A 23152-nucleotide genomic window follows, 5' to 3' on the forward strand; every position below is an offset into this window, starting at 1 on the left:
CATGGTCGGTGCATCCACCATTGCAGCAGGCTTGAAGGAAAAATGACATTGAGGTCTGTGACTGCAATGTTTTTTATGTCCTCTGGGCAGGCCATAACTGCGTCACAGGCTCGTCGAGCAGCTTTGAGATATCTTATTCAAGTTTTGGGTCTTTAGGAGGTAAATACCCATGTGGTAATGGTTACATTGCTATTTCAGAGAACCAGGGTTATGATAATAACCTAATGTTTGGTCACATTGTATTAAATCACACTGTCAAATTGTCATTGATTGGTACTCAACAATTGTGCAGACAAGTACAAATGAGTGACATGTAACAGGTTTTTATTATAACTAATATCTTAAAATTAAAGGAAATGACTGAAAATGTGAGTATCACAGCCCTTCTTGTGTAGTATTTGCAGTGGAGCTGTGCAGAAATTGAAAAGGGACATACCGAGTTTGGGCTTGACAAAACCATTGGTCATCCCAAGACTGTTGGCTGCCACCGCCTCACCATTGACGACCCTCAGGAGAGTGAACTCTGAGGAGAGTGTGTGCATCACGAGGGGCAGGTCCCTCTCTCGCACCTGCACACAGACAGACAAACATCATCATCATCATCATCGCTGGGCATTGTCCAGAAACAATATCATTGAATAAACAAAGAAGAACTAGGGGGGACCTTAAAAGGAGATTAAAAAAGGTTAACCTTAATCAATACGAGCAGAACGTTGTAAACTGGATAGATTTAGGACAGAGGGAAGGAAATAGAGAGTGGTGAGGGTATGGAACCTAGTCATGTTGTTGATGCTGAATCACTGGGACCTTTAAGACCCAATTTGAGTTCTAAGATGAATCAGCTACCTGGAACCGGACGAGCATAGATGGGCCAAATGGCCTCCTCTTGTTTGCAAATTTTCTATTAGTAAAACACTCTCATTACAAATCTGTAACTCGAGAGTAACACAAATTTGATTGATTCTACATTACCCTGCTGTGCTCTGAGCTTTGCTTTCTGTAGTTGTTAATCTGCTGTTATTGTCTATAGGCATGATCCAGCAGTGTCAGTATTAGAGCTGCATTACACGCTGAAGCGAATTCCAGCCCAGTATTAATGTCTGATCCAAGGGTAATCCTGGTTATGTAAAAGCATTAAGATTATTTTTAGCTCCAAATTGATCAAAAGAGAGAGTCACATTTTTGGTATCAGAGCATGACATTAACAGCATGACTCTAACCCAAATGAAAATGGAATTTTTGTATCTTCAGAAGGTATGGTTTACATTGACCTCAACACGACCCATTGGGTGCAAATTCATCTAGTCTATGTTGATGGAATTATGAGACGTTTCCATCTGCACCATGAAACCAGTTTGTAAAACTCAATCTCGTTCCAATATCAAACTGGGGCCAGTCTGCAACCAGACATCCCACAACAGTCAAAGATCACCTATATGTATCTTTTTTTGTATAGTTACTATTTTTTATAATTTCCCAACTTCTAATATTTGCCTGGAGATGCAATATATTCACAGCCTTCATATTTTTTTCTGCAGTGAGAGATTTAAACCCTTCCTCTCACATTGTTTGCATTGGTTCAATTTAGCATTAGGAAGTTTTCAAACATCCAATTTTTGATGTCATCAAGACAGGTATTCAAAATATTAGCAGTAGATCCATCACCCTGCTTGAGGGACAGGTAAAGCTGAGTATCCAGCAGTGTCAGTTCCTCTGTGACTCCCATAGTCCGGGAAAACACATGCAGACAGTGGCAGGGACACCAAGAGGTGATAGAAGCAACAGGAATTATAAAATACAGCAGCTGGATCGCAGAAAAAAGGAGCAAATATATCACATTAATCTCTTGAAACCTTGGAGGAACAGAAAAACGGTTTTAATCAACGGCAGGGAAATAAGTCAGAGTGAAAGTGTGAAAGTGGTCCTAATTTAGGAGAGGGACAGTGTAGAACAAATGTTAAAGCTGGGAGTTATAGAGGAATCTAACAGCAAGTGGACTAGTTCTATAGTGCTAGTGCCAAAACCAGATGGGACACAGCACTTCTTTAACAATACTAGGAAATTAAATAAAGTGTCCAAGTTTGATGCCTACCCTATGCCCCGGTTAGACAAACTAATAGAAAAGTTAGGCAAAGACAGATTTGTGTCCACACTAGGTCTAACTAAAGGTTCCTGGCAGATACCGTTGATGGACATGGCAAAAGAGAAAACAACATTTGTCAATCTTGAAGGTTTATTCCAGTATATGGTGATGCCCTTCGGCTTGCATGGTGCCCCTGCAACCTTTCAGAGGTTAATAGATACAATACGCATCAGCTTATTCGGATGACATTGTGGTATACAGTGAAGACTGGGAATCACACCTGGGTAAAGTCGGGGCTGTTTCACACAGTCTTTGGAAAGCAGATCTTACTGCCAACACAGAAAAATGTCATGTAGGATTGATCCTGTGTTAGTGGTCCCAGATTTTGGAAAACCCTTTATACTACAGACAGACGTATCTGATGTCGGGCTGGGGCCAGTGCTGTCACAGGGCATAGACGGAGAAGAGCACCCAGTAAAGAGGTATAGACGGAGAAGAGCACCCAGTAATCTACGTCACTAGAAAATTACTACCAAGGGAACAAAGATGCACAATTGTGGAGAAAGAGTGCCAGGCAATAAAGTGGGCAATAGAAACACTAAAGCATTATCTGTTGGGCAGGGAATTCACTCTTATTACGGACCATGCTCCTCTGAAATGGATAAGGGTGAATAAAGAAAGAAATGCTAGTCACCAGATGTTTTTTTGTCTTTACAGCCATACCGCTTTACCATCGAATACAGAGCTGGAGCAAAACATGGTAATGCGGATGGGCTGTCGAGGGTCCACTGTCTCTCAGCTGAGTCCACTCTAACCCAGGGGTTTGAGCTCAGGGGATGGATATGTGGTTTGGTAACAGAAGGAAATATGCCAGTCTAGCGTTTAAAAGGGACCAAGAACAAAGTACACAGAAAGAGCACTTGAAACTGCAAGTGCAAGTCAAAAAGGAAGTTAGAAAGGCCAAGAGAGAGATAGAAATGAACACTGCTAAGGGGGCTAAAACCAATTCCAAAAAGTATTTCCAATATTATAACAGCAAAAGAACATTCAAGGAGTAAAATGTCTAAGAGATACAACATCATACATGAAGAGAATACAACATCATACATGAAGAGAAAAAAATTGCAAGTATATTAAATGATTATTTTTCACAAGTTTTTACAAAGGAGGATACGGATAACATGCCCCACATGTCGACTTGTTCCTATCCAGTTTTAAATAACTTTAGCATAACAGAGCCAGAAGTGTTAAAGGGACTAGGAGCTCTTAAAATAAACAAATTCCCAGAGGGCTTCCGATTGGCGCATCCAGTAAAGGCGCTCCGCGTGGAGTGCAGGATGCGCCCTATAGCCTGGAGGTCACCGGTTCGAGTCCAGGCTATTCCACTGCCGACCGTGGATGGGAGCTCCCAGGGGGGCGGAGCACAATTGGCCGATTATGGTTAACATGTAGAAAACAGAAAGTACTGATGTGACAGAGAAAGAATGAATCTTGGTTATAAATCTCCCTCCTGACCTGTGAGGGCGCTGTGGAAAGGGAAAAGTGTGCCCCGGACTGGATGGTTTGGCAGTTCATTCCAGGGTCAATCGGAAGTCGGCCATGCAGGAAGGGGGCAGAGCCAAAGTACACCAAGTCATTGCCCCAGACGGGAAGCGATGTGGCAACCGTGGATTGGGGGAAAAGCGCTTGCACTCGCTAACCAAGGGGGCGTGACTGAAGGTACAAAAGGGGATGTGGCAAAGTGAACTGTTTCTTTGTTATGGTTGCGAAAGAACCGCTGAAAGACTGTAAGGGAAGTAATGCTAAAACTTTACAATGCATTAGTAAGACCTCATCTAGAATATTGTGTTCAGTTCTGGTCACCTCACTACAAAAAAAGCTGACACCTTGGATCCTTCAAGAAGCTGCTTGATGAGATTCTGGAATCAATAAGTTACTAACAACCAAATGAGCAAGATGGGCCGAATGGCCTCCTCTCATTTGTAACGTTTCTTATGTTCTTAGGATTGTCAAGAACAATCAAGAATTGTTCCCATTTAGAAGTGGAAGAACTGCAGTAGCAGCGGACTGACCAGTAGATGTCATCAGTATCAGAAATCAGAGTGGTAGCAAAACACCTGAGTTTAACACTAGAACCGCCAGGCAGTCATTAATACGAGGTTTTCACTTTTAAAATTGTAATTACTCTACGTGTTTGAAAGACACGCAGTTGTCCATTCTTGACTTTTCCTAAGTATATGTATTAGATAACCTGATGGCATTTGAAAGGAAGGATCGCAAAACTGTCACATTGACTGCCTTATACAATACATGTTTTTATTTTGAATATAACCTACAATATTCTATTTTATTTTTATATATAAGCCTGTTGTTATCTCTACTAGACCCGGCAGCCATCAATTCCTTTGTTTTGTACAAGGAATGCCCCGGGGAAAATTTCAGTAGAAGAGATTTCATCTTGAAGCTAGCCACAGCGCTTCGGCAGAAACATTTCGATCAGAAAACTGCAAAGCAGCAGGCTGCAGCAGCTCAACCAGATTCTGTGCTGCACTGCGTGACACACGCAGGAGAAAACATATGTTACTTTTGTTTTAAATTAAAAACTACTTTCATTTTTACAAAACTGTTAAAGGCAGAAGTGTTAAAAGGGACTAGGAGCTCTTAAAATAAACAAATCCCCTGGGCCAGATGAGATCCTCCCAATAGTACTCAAAGAAATAAAATAAATTATTTACAAACCGCTAACCAAGATCATGCAACAGTCTCTTGACACAGGGGTTGTATCGACAGACTGGAGAATTGCAAATGTAATACGATCCACAAAAAGGGAAACAAAACTGAACCAGGTAACTACAGACCAATAAGCCTGACTTCTATTATATGTAAACTTATGGAAACTATAATAAGATCCAAAATGGAAAATTACCTATATGGTAACAGTATCCTGGGAGACAGTCAGCATGGTTTTAGGAAAGGGAGATCGTGTCTAAATAACCTGCTTGATTTTTTTGAGGATGCAACATCGACAATGGATAATTGCAAAGCATATGAAATGGTTTATTTAGATTTCCAGAAAGCTTTTGACAAAGTCCCGCATAAAAGATTAATTCTCAAACTGAACGCAGTAGGGATTCAAGGAAATGCATGCACATGGATTAGGGAGTGGTTAACATGTAGAAAACAGAAAGTACTGATTAAAGGAGAAACCTCAAAATGGAGCGAGGTAACCAGTGGTGTACCACAGGGATCAGTATTAGGTCCTCTGCTATTCCTAATCTACATTAATGATTTAGATTCTGGTATAGTAAGCAAACTTGTTAAATTTGCAGATGACACAAAAATAGGAGTGGCAAACACTGTTACAGCAGCAAAGGTCATTCAAAATGATCTAGACAGCATTCAGAACTGGGCAGACACATGGCAAATGACATTTAATAGAGAAAAGTGTAAGGTACTGCACACAGGCAATAAATATGTGCATTATAAATATCATATGGGAGATACTGAAATTGGAGAAGGAATCTATGAAAAAGACCTAGGAGTTTATGTCGACTCAGAAATGTCTTGATGTAGACAATGTGGGGAAGCTATAAAAAGGCCAACAAGATGCTCGGATATATTGTGAAAAGTGTTGAATTTAAATCAAGGGAAGTAATGTTAAAACTTTACAATGCATTAGTAAGACCTCATCTAGAATATTGTGTTCTGTTCTGGTCACCTTGTTACAAAAAGGATATTGCTGCTCTAGAAAGAGTGCAAAGAAGAGCGACCAGAATTAGCCTGGGTTTAAAAGGCATGTCGTATGCAGACAGGCTGAAAGAATTTAATCTATTCAGTCTTGAACAAAGAAGACTACGCGGCGAACTGATTCAAGCATTCAAAATTCAAAAAGGTATAGACAATGTCAACCCAGGGGACTTCTTTGACCTGAAAAAAGAAACAAGGACCAGGGGTCACAAATGGAGATTAGATAAAGGGGCATTCAGAACAGAAAATAGGAGACACTTTTTTACACAGAGAATTGTGAGGGTCTGGAACCAACTCCCCAGTAATGTTGTTGAAGCCGACACCCTGGTATCCTTCAAGCAGCTGCTTGATGAGATTCTGGGATCAATAAGCTACTAACAACCAAACGAGCAAGATGGGCCGAATGGCCTCCTCTCGTTTGTAAACTTTTTTATGTTCTTATATTTACCCCTGCTTCCACGCTGGTTTCTTTTGAAATGTTTATTTTATTATAGTTTCATATTTTGAAGTAGTGCTTTATATGTGGCAAGTTAGAAATAAACCCTTTTATGGTTAATTGTTCATTTAAATACGGCGTTTCGGCTGTGCAGATGTTTGATATGATGTGCTTGAATAAAACTTTTGAGTTGTATCCGATAGTTTAAATATTAATACTGATGTTGTTTAGAATGTAACCGTCATAATGACTGCCAGCGGTGGTTTTAGGTATGAGTATAACCACAGCGGTTCCAGTGTTAATGAGGTAATTGGATCATTTGAAATGGACTGTTATTTAATTAAGCACTAACCATAAAAAAACATTTTGGGTGTGTCAGAAAGGAGAGCAAGAGGGAGTGCTGGAGAGTGGAGTTAGAACCTGTGAGTAACAAGAACTGGTGTTTAAGAGACAAGTAAACAGCTTAGCTATCCTGTGACAGACAGGGAAGCAACTTTAAATTGTGTCGGTAGTATCTTCAAGTGATTTTTGTTTGTTTGTTTGTTTTGTGTTGTATAATTTGTGAATAGCATTGTGTTGGAACTGCAAAACAAAGTCTCCAGAGTTTTGTACCTACACCGCTGTACCCAGCCACGTTCCCACAATATGTAAAACATAGTGTGGAGTAGTGGTTCGGGCTCTGGACTCTTAACCAGAAGGTCGTGGGTTCAATTCCAGGTGGGGACACTGCTGCTGTACCCTTGAGCAAGGTACTTTACCTAGATTGCTCCAGTAAAAACCCAACTGTATAAATGGGTAATTGTATGTAAAAAAATAATGTGATATCTTGTAACAACTGTAAGTCGCCCTGCATAAGGGCGTCTGCTAAGAAATAAATAATAATAATTTATGTGTGCATGGAAAAGATTTTGAATAATTTTAGAAATATTAAATGAAACTAAGTTCAATAACTACTAGAACTCTTTTTCATTGAAAAGACTTAAAGTTGAAAGTTTATCATTGAATTTAAGTTTCTTTAAGTATTTCTAAATGTAGCACTATTGAATGTTTAGTAGTCATGGAAGACTTTTGTAATAAATTAAACTGTAAAAATAACTACAGCGGGCCTCTATATTTGGCCTGCATATTTTGTTTCCCATTTCCGAATACCCTCTCTGCAAATCTGGATTTCTCTGTATTGGGATTTCTCATTATTATTCACATTAACCGGGATTACATTGAAAAAAAAGTGCTGTGATATGCACAACACAGGATGCAGCAAGGGTACAGTCACGTGTTTCCTGTAAACACTGCAGGGGGTTCTGTAACCCTTCACAACTTCAATTCAATTGAACAGAAGGTCTGCAGTCACGGTGTGGACTGTGCTGTGCTCAGCTTACCAGGATGAAGTCGGTCTGGTAGGTGGAGAGCATGAAAACAGAGATGTTGTGATCAGCCAGCGGTGCGATAACTGACTTGGCAATTTTGGTGACTCCGATTGGCTGGTTGCTGGAGGAACTCCCACCCCCCGAGACCACGTTCAGTGCAAGCCATGTTGCCTCAGCCACACTCAGAAACTCGGACACAGGCAGCTCTGAAATACAGAGAGAGAGAGAGAGAGAGGAGAGAAAATGTATGAATGAGAGGAGGCGATTCATCCCATTAATGCTCTTGTGGTTCATAGCAGCTGATTGACCTCCAAACTTTTACAATTCTTAAAGGATCTCAAAGGTTCTGCATTTACAACATGACTAGGTAAACCATTCCATAAACCACTTCATTTCCAACTGTGCCCTCTGTTCCTGGGTCCTGTGCTCAGAAAGTATTGGTTAGGGTTTTGTCAATTCCTTTAAAGATATTAAAGACTTTAATCAAGTCCCCCCTAGTTATTTAGGCTAAACATTCAATTGTTTCACAGCTCACAGCTCATTCCTGTAAGCCCTGGGATTTGGTTGCTCTTCCTTGGACTTTCTCCACAGTCACAATGTCCTTTAAGAACTGAACACATCCATTCATTTCTATGAGTCTCAAGTGTTCCGTTTTGAAAGAAAGATCTGTTTTATCAAACAAGTCTGTTTATTTTTAAATATCTGGTACTATTCTAGGTTATGAAATCTGTTTGCAGCCATGCTTTTAGACCGTCTTTCACTTCCTGGGTCACCTGAGGGTGAAATTGTCTCCGTCCCTTCACCGGATTCTTCCTGTCACTAGCCAACCAGCTGCTCTCCCTATTGACTGACATGCCTTCAGCCAGTAACATGACCCAGAGGACACTGCTGAGGTGAAATGACCAAAAAGCAGTAGCAGACTTCCTGGTAGGCAGGGCAAGAAACATGAGAACGTTCTTTAGCCTGTGTGTTTCAAAAGGAATGTTTGAAACCCATGTAGCTAATGGAAGTGCAAAACGGTAAGATTGATGGAATCACCTTGTTAGCCCTAGAGCTCAGATGAAAGCACCTTAACACAGTATTACAAGATGAAGCACACTGTACTACAAGATGAAGCACACTGTATTACAAGATGAAGCGCACTGTATTACAAGATGAAGCACAGTATTACAAGATGAAGCACACAGTATTACAAGATGAAGCACACTGTATTACAAGATGAAGCACACTGTATTACAAGATGAAGCGCACTGTATTACAAGATGAAGCGCACAGTATTACAAGATGAAGTACACTGTATTACAAGATGAAGTACACTGTATTACAAGATGAAGCACACAGTATTACAAGATGAAGCGCACTGTATTACAAGATGAAGCGCACAGTATTACAAGATGAAGCGCACAGTATTACAAGATGAAGCGCACAGTATTACAAGATGAAGCGCACAGTATTACAAGATGAAGCGCACAGTATTACAAGATGAAGCGCACAGTATTACAAGATGAAGCACACTGTATTACAAGATGAAGCACACTGTATTACAAGATGAAGCACACTGTACTACAAGATGAAGCACACTGTATTACAAGATGAAGCACACTGTACTACAAGATGAAGCACACTGTATTACAAGATGAAGCACACTGTATTACAAGATGAAGCGCACTGTATTACAAGATGAAACACACTGTATTACAAGATGAAGCACACAGTATTACAAGATGAAGCACACTATTACAAGATGAAGCACACTGTATTACAAGATGAAGCACACTGTATTTGAGTAACTTACTCCAAACATCATAAAAATGTAAGAGGACAGTAAAAAAGAAAAGAAAGAAAATGACACTTTATATTTGAACTGCTCATGATACTGGAGAGAATATTTTTGTTGTTCAGCATTTGTTTTCAGCTAATGCATAGTTCCCCCACCTCAATGACACATTCTCTCTCTGACTCTTGTGAAGTGCTGACAGAGAGAGAGTGTGTCAGGCCCCCTGTGGAAGACAGCGCTGGAACAGATCCAGGACCTCATGCCATCTTCTGCAGCAGTGTTTACCAACCTTCACACCTTATGCACACTTTAAACAAGTCTGTCAGTAACATCCACCCCCTGTCACTGCTGTAAACTCAAAACTAGAGATAGCAGTATGGGGAAACATATTTATCAACATCATGTACAGAATAGTACACAATAAAGTGATTATCCAGATATATGCAAAAATGTAAGTGAGATATACAGATGGGTGGATGTACGGACAGACATCCCCCTATAGCTCCAGAATTTGATATTATCAATAACTTGTGATTATTGGATAAAAGTTAGTAAATGCATTCAAAAACCATTAATAACCAAGTGTCTGTTACATTCATTTTAAGACCTAAGCAATGACATTGGTAACAGAGACAAGCACTAAAGGACTCTGTTGAAAATTAAGTAGAGACACATTTAAAGACAGAGGGTAGGAGACGCTTCTTCACACAGTGGCGAGAGGGTATCGAATGGGTTACCTAGTTATGTTGTTCAGGCAGAATCACTGGAATCCTTTAAGACCAACTTGGCAATGAAAACTCCAAATCAACACTGCAGAGCGCTCTAGTAGTATAGGAAAGAGAACTCCACTCAACACTGCAGAGTGCTCTGGCAGTATAGGAAAGAGAACTCCACTCAACACTGCAGAGTGCTCTGGTAGTACAGGAAAGAGAACTCCCCTCAATACTGCAGTGCGCTCTAGTAGTATAGGAAAGAGAACTCCACTCAACACTGCAGAGCGCTGTAGTAGTATAGGAAAGAGAACTCCACTCAACACTGCAGAGCGCTCTAGTAGTATAGGAAAGTATTGGAAAGATTTCTGTTTTGCTGTGGAACTAGGTATTGTATTGATTACAATATTTGAAGAGAGTCCAACGAAGAGCAAACTGATTAACCGCAAGGCTAAAGGAATGAGCTATGAAGATAAGTGTGGAGAAGGAGATGCTTGTTCACACAAAGAGTGGTGAGGGTATGCAATGGGTTTCCTAGTCATGTTGTTGAAGGAAACACTTCTTCACACAGAGAGTGGTGAGGGTATGGAATGGGTTTCCTAGTCATGTTGCTGAAGGAGACACTTGTTCACACAGAGAGTGGTGAGGGTATGGAATGGGTTACCTAGTCATGTTGTTGAAGGAGACACTTCTTCACACAGAGAGTGGTGAGGGTATGGAATGGGTTTCCTAGTCATGTTGTATGTATGCTTGTCACAAAGACGGCCAGAGTGGGTGGCGTCAGACCAGAAAAGGAATACACAGACAGACGGTGGTGATGATGAGCTGAGTGCAATGGCTGCACTCAGCGTTTATTAACAAATAAAAAGGTTTAACAGTACAAAAACAGGACACGGCACTGGTAGCCAAAAGAAACATATAAACAAAACGGACTAAACACTAAACAGACGGTGCAGGACAGACAGACGAACACGGCGAGTACAAACAACTATTATATTTACGATCTTTTCGCTTTTTAACTCTCCTTCTCCACACCCGTTCTCCACTCCCGAACACCTAACCCTGACTGACTAAAAATGTGCCTATTTATACTGTTGTGCTGGGATTCAATTACTAATTAATTATTCACTTGAATCCCAGCACGTGAATTAATTCTGTGCAACCCCGTGCTCACATAATAGATTTAACCAGCACGTGAAGTGATTTGTGCTCTCCTCGTGCCTAAATACAAATCTACACTTTTTAAATACACGTGAATCACAGACCTGTTTATATCCCGTGTACCAATCTATACACCAACATTTACACACGCAACACGCAACACATAACACAAATGCACACAGGGGCGGGGCGCTTTGCCACATATACCCCCCCTTGTGCGCAGCACACATGGCCTCAACGGCCACCTCCCCCCTTAAAAATCCAGCAGTCCAGGACAAAGTCTCGGGCTGGGAAGGGAGGCTTCAGTGGGCCCATGGCTGGCCATGCTGTCAGCACCCCTGCCGGTAGTGGCACGGCTGACAGCCTGTTGGTCCCATCCTGCAGCGAAAAAGCTGCGGGGGCAGGTGGTCCCCCGACCTCCCCCTTCTTCGTAGCCGGCAGCTCCCTCCTGTGGGGCTCCGGCCACAAGACCTCCTGCAGCGAAACTGCTGCTGGGGAAAGTGGTCTCCAGACCTCGTCCCCCTTCTTTGTAGCCGGTAGCTCCCTTTGGTGGGGCTCCGACCACAGTACTGCCGGCAGCGAAGAAGCTGCAGTGGGAGCAGGTCTCCGGACCTCCCCCACGATCTCCGGCAGCGAAACTGCTGCAGTGGGAGCAGGTCTCCGGACCTCCCCCACGATCTCCGGCAGCGAAACTGCTGCAGTGGGAGCAGGTCTCCGGACCTCCCCCACGATCTCCGGCAGCGAAACTGCTGCAGTGGGAGCAGGTCTCCTGACCTCCCCCACGATCTCCGGCAGCGAAACTGCTGCAGTGGGAGCAGGTCTCCAGACCTCCTCCCCCTTCTTCGTGGCCGACAGCTCCCCTTTCTGGGGCTCCGGCCACCGTACTCCCCGTGGTGGAGGTATGGGAAGCAGAGACAGCTCCTGCTGTTCTGCTTCTGGCAGTGGCAGAGGCAGAGGCAGCTCCTCTGCTCCTGGAAGTGGCAGAGGCAGCTCCTGCTCCTCTGCTCCTGGAAGTGGCAGAGGCAGCTCCTGCTCCTTTGCTCCTGCCGGTGTAGGTGGCGGAGGCAGAGGCAGCTCCGGCTGCTCTGCTCCTGCCGTTGTAGGTGGCGGAGGCAGAGGCAGCTCCTGCTCCTCTGCTCCTGGAAGTGGCAGAGGCAGCTCCGGCTGCTCTGCTCCTGTCGGTGAAGGTGGGAGCAGCGTGTAGTCTCCTGCCGATGGAGGTGGGAGCAGCGTGTAGTCTCCCCCTTTTTCAGGGGACTGGTGCTGCTCTGCCTCTCTTGCAGCGGACTGGTGCGGCTCTGCTTCTGAAGGGGAAACCAGCAGGCATTCTTCCTCTGCTGGTTGTGCTGGGGAAACCAGCAGGCATTCTTCCTCTGCTGGTTGTGCTGGGGAAACCAGCAGGCATTCTTCCTCTGCTGGTTGTGCTGGGGAAACCAGCAGGCATTCTTCCTCTGCTGGTTGTGCTGGGGAAACCAGCAGGCATTCTTCCTCTGCTGGTTGGGCTGGGGAAACCAGCAGGCATTCTTCCTCTGCTGGTTGTGATGGGGAAACCAGCAGGCATTCTTGCTCTGCTGGTGAAGGTGGGAACAGCTGCCTCTCAGGCTTCGGATTCCCGCGGTCCCCCCGTCTGGGCGCTGGACGCTCGCGGTCCCCCCGTCTGGGCGCTGGACGCTCGCGGTCCCCCCGTCTGGGCGCTGGTTCCTCCTCTTCATACTGGGTGGGGCATATGGCTAACGTGTGCCCATAAGCCCCACAGCCAGGGCATAACTCTGCTGCGAGGTTCTTTAAAAAAACCTCCCAGCCATCATCCTCGACCTCCTCCCTTTTGGGCTGTGGACGCCCCGACTCCTCCCTTTTGGGCTGTGGACACTCGGGTTCCCCCCACTCAGGCGTAGGACGTTCGGGTTCCTCCCACTCAGGCGTAGGACGCTCGGGCTCCTCCCACTCGGGCTGTGGACGCTCAGGCTCCTCCCACTCGGGCTGTGGACGCTCAGGCTCCTCCCACTCGGGCTGTGGACGCTCAGGCTCCTCCCACTCGGGCTGTGGACGCTCAGGCTCCTCCCACTCGGGCTGTGGACGCTCAGGCTCCTCCCACTCGGGCTGTGGACGCTCAGGCTCCTCCCACTCGGGCTGTGGACGCTCAGGCTCCTCCCACTCAGGTACTGGAGAGGGCAGCGACTGCTCCTCTCCCTCTTGCTCACTGGAAGGCATCCCTCCCATGTCTGCAGCTAGGTAACCCAGCACCACAATGGTGAGGTCACGAACGGATGCCGGGTTGTGCTGTTGCTCCCAGTCCTCCCATCATTTCCCATCTCGCATCTGCAGTGCGTGAATAACCATGGGGAGGTCACTGGCGAAGTTCCCCTCGGGGTGCACCAGCCAGTCCCATATTTCCCGGGACGGTGGGGAACCCGGTGGCAGTGGGGGTAGAGGGGTGGCTACTGCCCCGTTGTGGCTGTCCTCCTCCCAGCAGGATGAGGGCTGCAGCTGTTGTTGTTGCTGCTGCTGCTTCTGCTGCTTCCTGCAGCTCTTTCTTCCCATCCTCGCTTTACTATTTTTTTTTTTTTTTTTTCACAAAACCCCCTCTCCTGGTCTGACGCTTGGAGGCGCTATTATCCCACGATGACACCACGTGTCACAAAGACGGCCAGAGTGGGTGGCGTCAGACCAGAAAAGGAATACACAGACAGACGGTGGTGATGATGAGCTGAGTGCAATGGCTGCACTCAGCGTTTATTAACAAATAAAAAGGTTTAACAGTACAAAAACAGGACACGGCACTGGTAGCCAAAAGAAACATATAAACAAAACGGACTAAACACTAAACAGACGGTGCAGGACAGACAGACGAACATGGTGAGTACAAACAACTATTATATTTACGATCTTTTCGCTTTTTAACTCTCCTTCTCCACACCCGTTCTCCACTCCCGAACACCTAACCCTGACTGACTAAAAATGTGCCTATTTATACTGTTGTGCTGGGATTCAATTACTAATTAATTATTCACTTGAATCCCAGCACGTGAATTAATTCTGTGCAACCCCGTGCTCACATATTACATTTAACCAGCACGTGAAGTGATTTGTGCTCTCCTCGTGCCTAAATACAAATCTACACTTTTTAAATACACGTGAAACACAGACCCGTTTATATCCCGTGTACCAATCTATACACCAACATTTACACACGCAACACGCAACACATAACACAAATGCACACAGGGGCGGGGCGCTTTGCCACAATGCTATATTGGGAAACCATACTGTACAGCAACTTGCATTTAGACCTTCTAATCTTCTGTTTTTATTTCCCAGAGTGGTTTAAGTGTGGTAACAATCAAACTGATATTATCAGAACCTCATTAACTCCCATTATATTCTGTCCAGGACATTTTAATGCGGTGATAAGAAGCAGAGTGACATTAAGTGATATTAAGAATGGTCAAGATACAAACTGTCAGACAGGCCCTCCAATTTGAACCACAGCTACATACATCTCATTATTCATGGATTGTTTTTGGTCTGGTATTGCCATAGAAGAAGGATTCTGTAAAACATTTATTTGCAAACCAAACTTCCTGCTTGATAAATGTACCGGCACCTGTTTCACAACACCAGGGTTTCAGTAGCCATGGTGACAAATAAAGGTCACCTGACAACCAGACTGTAATGGCAATGATTCACTCTGCACACACAAACACACAGAAAACTGCCTGGCAGTAAATTTGACCTGGTGGTTACAACTGAGGGACTGAGGGAGACAGTGTGGCCTACTGTTTTCAACAGAGGGGTTGGGAGGGAGGAAATGCGGCCTAGAGGTTAGATTTTAGTGACTGAGAAGAAAGCAGTGTTGTAATTCAAGCTGAGGGACTAAAATGTTTAAAGCGACCCGTAAAATGCATTAATCCGTTAAAATGAAAATACAGGTTTGCTAGAATGAGTTTCTTTCAAAACTGCACACTTGAGACCTATGTAGCTAATGGAAGTGCATGACAGGGAAGACTTTTGAAATTATTTTGGTAGGTACACTTTAGGGTGCAAGGTAATGACAGCGCTGGGGAGCTGAGAATGGGGTGTTTAGACTAGTACTCATTATTATGATGCAGGGTAATGACAGCACTGGAGAGCTGAGAATGGGGTGTTTAGACTAGTGCTCATTATTATGATGCAGGGTAATGACAGCACTGGAGAGCTGAGAATGGGGTGTTTAGACTAGTGCTCATTATTAAGATACATTCCTTGCCTACTATAGATGTTTCGGATAGGCTGTAATGAGATAAACTTCATTTTATACAAATAGTTTCAGATACTGTGCCATTAGTATGGAATTATGAGGTAGGTGCATGCACTGGTTAATATTTGTTGTAAAGGTCAATATTTTGGTTAATAAAAAACAGAAGGTGGCAAAATGGTAAAAAAAACCCAAAAAAACTTGAAATAATTCAAGGCTTTCTTGTTAAATTTTGTAACAAATGGAATGTGCATGACAATCTTTAGAACATTAATCTGGCCTACTGTATTGCATATACTATACAACAACAATTGCTTGGTGTCAAGAAACCTTTGCTAGAAATTGGTGAATACACCCCATATATATCCAGAATCTGATCTCACTAACTTATGCCAAATAATGTTAATATCAAGTTTCAAGACAACTGGATACGCAGTTCTCCAGATATTCAGCTGTTCAATTGTTCTTCTCTTTAAATAGTCCATTTGAATGGGGTATCAGGGTTCATTTACTTCAAAGATTTTACTGTAATATGGTACGGATCAAATTCTGAAAGAATATTCAAACATGAGAAGCCACTCTATGTTCTGTGTTTTCTTAGCAACACTGTTGTGTTCTGATGTCCAGTTAGTTCACTGGATCACAGCATGAGCCCTATCTCCTTGGCACATGCCTTGCTTGTCAGTATTACCTGATCGTGAATTTTACACAACTCCTTCCCTACCCCAGCTAATCTTAGTGCCTATAAGTGACACCATTCTTAACCCATTAATCACACGGTCTCCCATAAAATTACATCAGCTGATACAGATGAGATCTGATGTCTCCCCCGCCCTCCTACCCACGTCACTCCTTTCGAGTTTCTGCCTGTTTGGGCTAACAGCTAACTGCTCTACCCTTGTGACCAGCAGCTGCTATTCCAAATCAAACAGATTAGCATCAAGAGATACTTTACAGCACCACTTAAGAACATGTACAGAGACAGGAGGCCATTCTGCCCATCTAAGGTCATCCGGTTAATAGAAACAGATTGATCTCAGAACTTTGTCAAGTTGGGTCTTAAAGAATCCAAGTAATTTGTGTTGCTTGATACATTATTAGCTAAAAATCTAATAGAGGAGAATGGGACTGTGGCAAAGTGGTTAAAAGTGTGCAGGTGCAGGTAATGGAGCAGTGATCAATGAACAGACAGACAACGATAATCCAGGCGCAATGGTGTTTTATTTGTACAATCCAATTGTCTGATGACACAGAACACAGTAAATAATAATGATTAACAAGCAATACAGCGGCGTGCATTGCTTTGTTGTAATCCACGGGTTGGTCCTGAAATAATAACAGTCCCATTCTTTTTACCCCCACACATAACACAAACACAATCACCAGTCCACAGTGCGTGCTCTAGTGCTCGTAGTGCAAACACAGTTTATCGTGAAAAGTAGTGTTTTCCGGATAATAACACAGGTTTCCTTCCGGTTCGGCATAACAATACAAAGGAACAGATCACTTAGCATGCCCCCTTTTGTACCGTCAATCATGACCCCTTGGTTAACTAATGCAACCGCTCCTCCAATCCACGGCTGGCTGCCACGTCGTTTCCCTTCTGGGTCGATGATTTAGTGTATTGTAGCTCTGCCCCCTCGGAATGAATTGTCTGGCCATCCAGTCCAGGGCACTCTGTTCCCTTTACACAGCGCCCTCACAGGTCGGGAGAGAGATTTATCACCAATAATCATTGTGTCTCTGTCACAGAGACCCACATCATAAAATGTACATATAATTATTTTTTAATGTAACGTTATTAATTTTAAATTTTCCCAAAAAACATTGGATGTAAACTTTGATTTGTATGCCTGCATTACACTGTAGCCTGCAGTAGTCCTACAGGAAACTGTACTCTGTAATGCATTTGCCTTTCACTCTTTTATGGAAAAGCAAAAGAAAGAACTAAAAGCTTGGTCACATTCACGTCAATGAATGAGGTTTAGTGTTTGAACAGAAAAGATGCAATTTTTAAAAATAAAGTCAAGGTGAAACAAAATGCATCGAGAAAGAAAGAATAGAAAGACCAAGGAAGAAGCAAGATAGAGAAAGAATAAAAGAAAGAATAAACAATGACAGAAAGGAAGGAAAAAAGAGAAAGAAAAAAACAAGAAAGACAGATAGAAAGATAGAAAGACTTAAAACAGATTTGTTTTAGGGGATAGACAGGTGCTGAGCCGAGTCACATGTTTCCCCTTACCACAGCACAAGGAAATTGGGTGGAAAATCCCTTCAGCTAATCGGGCGAGAAGTGCAATATAGAGCACGGGGGGAGAAACATGGCATGTCCAATCTGGGTTGGGTGCCCAGATTGTGTTTCACTCTGATGCACAGAAACCAATGAAAGACTTTCTGCAGAAGTAATTTAAAGGGATCCCTACACATATGTAATCCACACCTTAAAAGGGAATATTTATTCATAGGAGGCAGTGTGGTCCAGTGGTTAAAGAAAAAGGGCTCGTAACCAGGAAGTCCCCGGTTCAAATCCCACCTCGGCCACTGACTCATTGTGTGACCCTGAGCAAGTCACTTAACCTCCTTGTGCTCCGTCTTTCGGGTGAGACGTAATTGTAAGTGACTCTGCAGCTGATGCATAGTTCACCCACCCTAGTCTCTGTAAGTCGCCTTGGATAAAGGCATCTGCTAAATAAACAAATAAACAAATTATAGGTCGGACAAAAAAAGTTTCCCATCATTGTGTGCAGGTTTTCCCTTCTCTGAATCACAGCACTCTTTTTGGATGCAGTTTGAACATTATGACGATAATACATCACTTTGCTCTTGCAGTGAAAACACATTCAGCCTCAGAACTTTGGAGGCCAGGGTGGGGCCAACACGAATGATAAGCACAACAAAAGTAAACTTTCATACCTATGAATATTCACTTTAAATGCTTAGAATTTACCAACATTCCTGAAGTGTTCAAGTTTAAAATTTTAGTGTAAGCACCCCTGTGGCCTCACAGAGCTCTCACACATCTCTTCTCTCTAGGAACAGCTGGTTCACCAGAGTGTAACCATCAACCTGTCCCCCTGTAACACTATGCCCCTTCAAACCTATAAGACTACAAGAACATTTACGAACAAGGACATTTACGAACAAGGATGTGGCCATTCGGCCCATCTAAGCTTGTCAAATTCCTAATAGCTAATTGTTGAGTTTAGTCTAAAAGGATCCCAATGATTCAGCATCAACTACATGGCTAGATAGCCCATTCAATACCATCAACACTCTCTGTGTAAAGAAGTGCCTCCTACCCTCTGTCCTAAGTCTATCTCCACTTAATGTCCAACTGTGTCCTCTGGTCCTGTTTCTGTGCTGCATGACTTCTACTGGTTCAGGTTAACTATGTCAACCCCTTTTAAGATTTTAAAGATTTCAACCAAGTTTCAGTACTGTCAATATATGTCCCACAGTCTTGCCAGGGGTATAGGAATACACTACACCATTACTTCAATACGTTTTTGGAGAGGCTAGCTGCATATAATAACAGAAGTTAAAAAGAGGCTATATTTGCATTGTGAACTGTACCATAGTGTGAATGATCAATTTCAGTTCCATGTTATTCTATGGGTTTATTCAGGTTTAATATCTCACAAGGCTATGCCAAAGAAAATTCTATTAACACTACTTCTGGGAACAATGTGTACAGTCTGTTCTTGACTCCATCATACTTAACCAAAATGCTATAAATCCTATGGACTGTGCACCACCAATCCTGTTTCAGCCCACCAGCAGTGGTAAGTAACATCCTGTAAACCAGGGCTCTTCAACTAGTTTTTTAAAGGGGCCAGATTGGAAAAAAGTTAGGAATAGGTGGGCCAGAAGTATATTACTCTGCACATTTTTAAGCAATATAATAAATATGATATAACGTAATGTTTGTATATTGAACAAGACTTATAAATGTTACCATATGAATAGTACTTTAATAATAGAGCAGTGCGAACATTTAACAGAGTACCACTGTAAACATTTTAAAATATGTGTGACATTAATAGTATAACTATCACCAACTACGCCACCCAGCTCCTGGTCCAGGCCCTGGTACACTCCCGCATAGACTACTGCAACTCCCTCTTGGCCGGCCTTCCTGCGTCCATCACCCGTCTCCTCCAGTTCATCCAGAACTCCTCTGCTCGCCTGGTGTTCTCTCTGCCTCGCTTCTCCCACACAACTCCACTGCTCCGCTCACTCCACTGGCTCCCGATCACCACTCGCATCCAGTTCAAGACTCTTGTACTCGCCTACAGATGCCTTGACCAGACTGCACCCAGCTACCTCCAGACCTTCATCTCTCCCTACACCCCCACTCGACCTCTCCGCTCCTCCTGCACTAGAAGACTGGCTCTACCTCCTCTACGCTCCCCTGCCTCCAGGGTCCGCTCCTTCTCCACCCTCGCCTCGCAGTGGTGGAATGACCTTTCTACAGATGTCAGGACTGCCCAGTCCCTGACCACCTTCCAGCGCCTCCTCAAGACTCACCTCTTCAGACAGCACCTGTAGAACTCCTATTTTCCCTCTGGACACTTATCACTCTTCCCTTAAATGCGATTTACTTGCTCTTATCTGCTCCCTATTTTACTGCATTTAATCCTGTACTTTAGAGTACTGTAATCTGTCACAAGTGTTATTTAATCTGTAGTATTTTGTATTTAATTATATCCTGATTTAACTATCACTGACACTGTTATCTTCTCCGTTATTGAATCGTGTTTTGTCATATACTTGTACTTGCTAGAACCGAAGTAATTGTATTTTATCTTTCTCTTTAATTGTATTAATACTTGTACTGTGATTCTTGAAATGTATTTTTGTTTACGACTGTAAGTCGCCCTGGATAAGGGCATCTGCTAAGAAATTAATAATAATAATAATAATAATAATAATAATAATAATAATAATAATAATAATAATAATCATCTAAGTCTGAGAGTGTGAACTGTGTGATTGTGTGGTTGTAAGTAATGATGTGACACTAAAAACTTTCAACGTGCCACTTAAAACAAATAAACCTGTGTCTTTGTTTCTATTTCATCTCTGACACAGCAATGAAAACCTGAATATGTTAAGAACAGACAGATCAGTCCCATGGAAAGGGATGTACCGGTGATCACGTTTCTATGTTTTGGTTCATTTCCCAAATAATGACATTTGATGCTTCTGACCAGACTGTTAATCTGCTTTGTATGGTATACTTTTTAATAAATCTCAAACCACAAATCGATGAGTGCACAATCTCACAAGAGCTGCACAAGCATGTTGGTCGGGAGAGATCAGCGCCTCTACGTTTTAGCTTCTAACAGCTGAGCCCTCTGTATACCCATTTCCAAAAGCTCTGTGTTAAAATGGCTTTTCACATTGTATTCCTTAACTACTGACACACATTCATTGCACAGTAAACACATTGGCTTTGCGCTTGGTACAGTTGGTAAAAAATATAAGTATTTACTGGTCCACTCATTGTTAAATCTACGATTTCCACCGATGTTTTCTCTTCTTACTAGCTAGAGTAGAGAGCCATGTTTATATCACTTAAAACAAACAAACAAAAATGTAATAGCAAAACGAGTAAAAAATAAAAAACCACCCACAGAGTACACCAAGCGAAGCTCAGTGGAACTGGCTTGCACGAGTCGTGCAGAGTGGCTAGGGATGAAAAGGGGCGGTGTGATGAGAGCGCTGCTTTGCCAGACTCAAAAATAAAACACATCTTAAATCACAAATTGATTTATGATGTTACTATTTTGTTTTCGTTTTTTTTGTTTTTCATATTTATTTTAGTTAATTTTTATCATTTGTGTTGACGGTCGGCAGGCCGCCAGTTGAAGAGCCCTGCTGTACACTCTCCAATCATTTTTCCATCTTTCTAATTGCTTCCCACCCACCTCGTCTTTGTATTCCCTGAGTGCAATAAGTTGTGTTAGATATGGATAGATTAATTTGCTGCACGAGGTAACGGTTGCGGGGACCAGCATGTATTTACATTTACTGGATCTGAGGACAACCCAAGCCCCAGTACATTATTTGTCAGGAGGTTTTGTCAAACAAAACTCTTAAACCTGTAAAATTAAAATGCCATTTATCTACAAAGCATTCAGAATGTGAAAAAATAAACACTTTTAAACAAAACAAAACAAAACAAAACAAAACAAAACAATGTGCAAAATGACAAAATTCCTTACTAAGATTCAAGCCCAGGAATCTCATGAAGTTAGGTATGTTATATAAATACTTTACTTTCTATGTGTACTTATACACACACATGCAAATTAGATTAAAAATGTTGTTGTGAAAAAATAGAGATGGCAAGCGGTCTGTGGCAAAAGTCCAAACACCAAGGTGGTCCCTGCCTTGAAAAAGGCTGGGACCAGTGTTCTAGGACATTCCTTTAGCCCTGGAATTAGTCTGGTTCATAGGACTCTCTCCAGGGCCACAGTGACCTTTTGGTGCTGTGGTGACCACAACTGGATCCGGTACTCTATAAGTGTAATCTCACCAGTGCAGTATTAATTGTTCAATGTCCACTTAGAGTTGAGACCACTTGGAACCCGGGTTTCAGTCCAGGCCTCATAGCCCCTGTGCCTCTGCAGTTTGCTGCGGTAATGTCCCCCGCTCAGCAGTAACACAAGACAGTGCTTCCAGGAACTCCTTGCACCGTCTTCTTGGAAAGTCTCCCCTAACAGTTCCACAATCTATTTCTGTAACATGCTGTACATGACAAGGAATTAAATACATGTCATCAATACACATAGATATCTGTCTCTCAGTACATTCACACATCAAGGATAGGGTTAGCATTGAATATTGCAGCACTTGACATTCTCCAGTCTTGTTTCTGGTACTTGATTTTCTTATAGTCTTACCAGTGCATTATACAGTAAAACCTCATCATAACCTCTTTGGATTTGTACTCTGGCTGTCCAAGTCTGCTCAAGCATTTGCCTTTTTGATTGCTTCCACGCACAGTCGGGTTGCTGCAGCGACGAGTCTAACACAACATTGAGGGCTTTCTCTTGTGGGCCTGTTCTAGTTCTATACCGCCCATTTATGCGGAGCCTACATTTCTGTGACCAGGGTGTCACCATAATCTAATCTGAATTGTACTCTTTCGACAATGTAATAAAGGTGAGCAGATACTCATGTTCGTGAGTAATTAAGTTAGTTATTCATTCATTAAATAAAATGAGTCACTCAACACAAAATAAACCATTCCCTCGTTTGCCCTTGGCTACAGAACTATTGACGACCGATCAATAACAATCTGAAAGTGAGATTTAATTTAGAACCTGTCATGATCAAACAAACTAAAACTACTCATTCTATAAGTGTCTTCCCTTTCTTTTATACTTTTGTTATACAATCATTTTGATTTCACAATGTTAGAAATGCATCCTCTCTGCAGTGAACTGGGGGACTGTTATCCTGGGTGAGATGTAATCTCAGATTAAACTCCAGGGAAACACATCCCCAGTCTGCACAGCAGTAGAAATGTAATCTCATATTAAACTCAAGGGAAACACATTTTACAGTCCTGTGTGTTAAAAATATGTACAGACATTGTTCATAAGACTATGGGGTCTCCCAGTGTACCC

General features: G+C 42.8%; 1 protein-coding gene across 1 annotated transcript in view; it reads right to left on the reverse strand.

The window, feature by feature from the left end:
- LOC117429475 (cytosolic arginine sensor for mTORC1 subunit 2-like) overlaps positions 1–23152 on the reverse strand; it is a 56472-nt gene that overhangs the window by 18446 nt on the left and 14874 nt on the right. Inside the window, exons 3-4 of the mRNA XM_034048986.3 lie at positions 7646–7839; positions 437–569 (exon numbers count right to left, since the gene is read on the reverse strand). Of these exons, the coding sequence (XP_033904877.1) occupies positions 437–569; positions 7646–7839 (327 nt within the window). The remainder of the gene's footprint in view (positions 1–436; positions 570–7645; positions 7840–23152) is intronic.

This window comes from Acipenser ruthenus, chromosome 24 (assembly GCF_902713425.1).
Source record: "Acipenser ruthenus chromosome 24, fAciRut3.2 maternal haplotype, whole genome shotgun sequence".
Lineage (NCBI taxonomy): Eukaryota > Metazoa > Chordata > Actinopteri > Acipenseriformes > Acipenseridae > Acipenser > Acipenser ruthenus.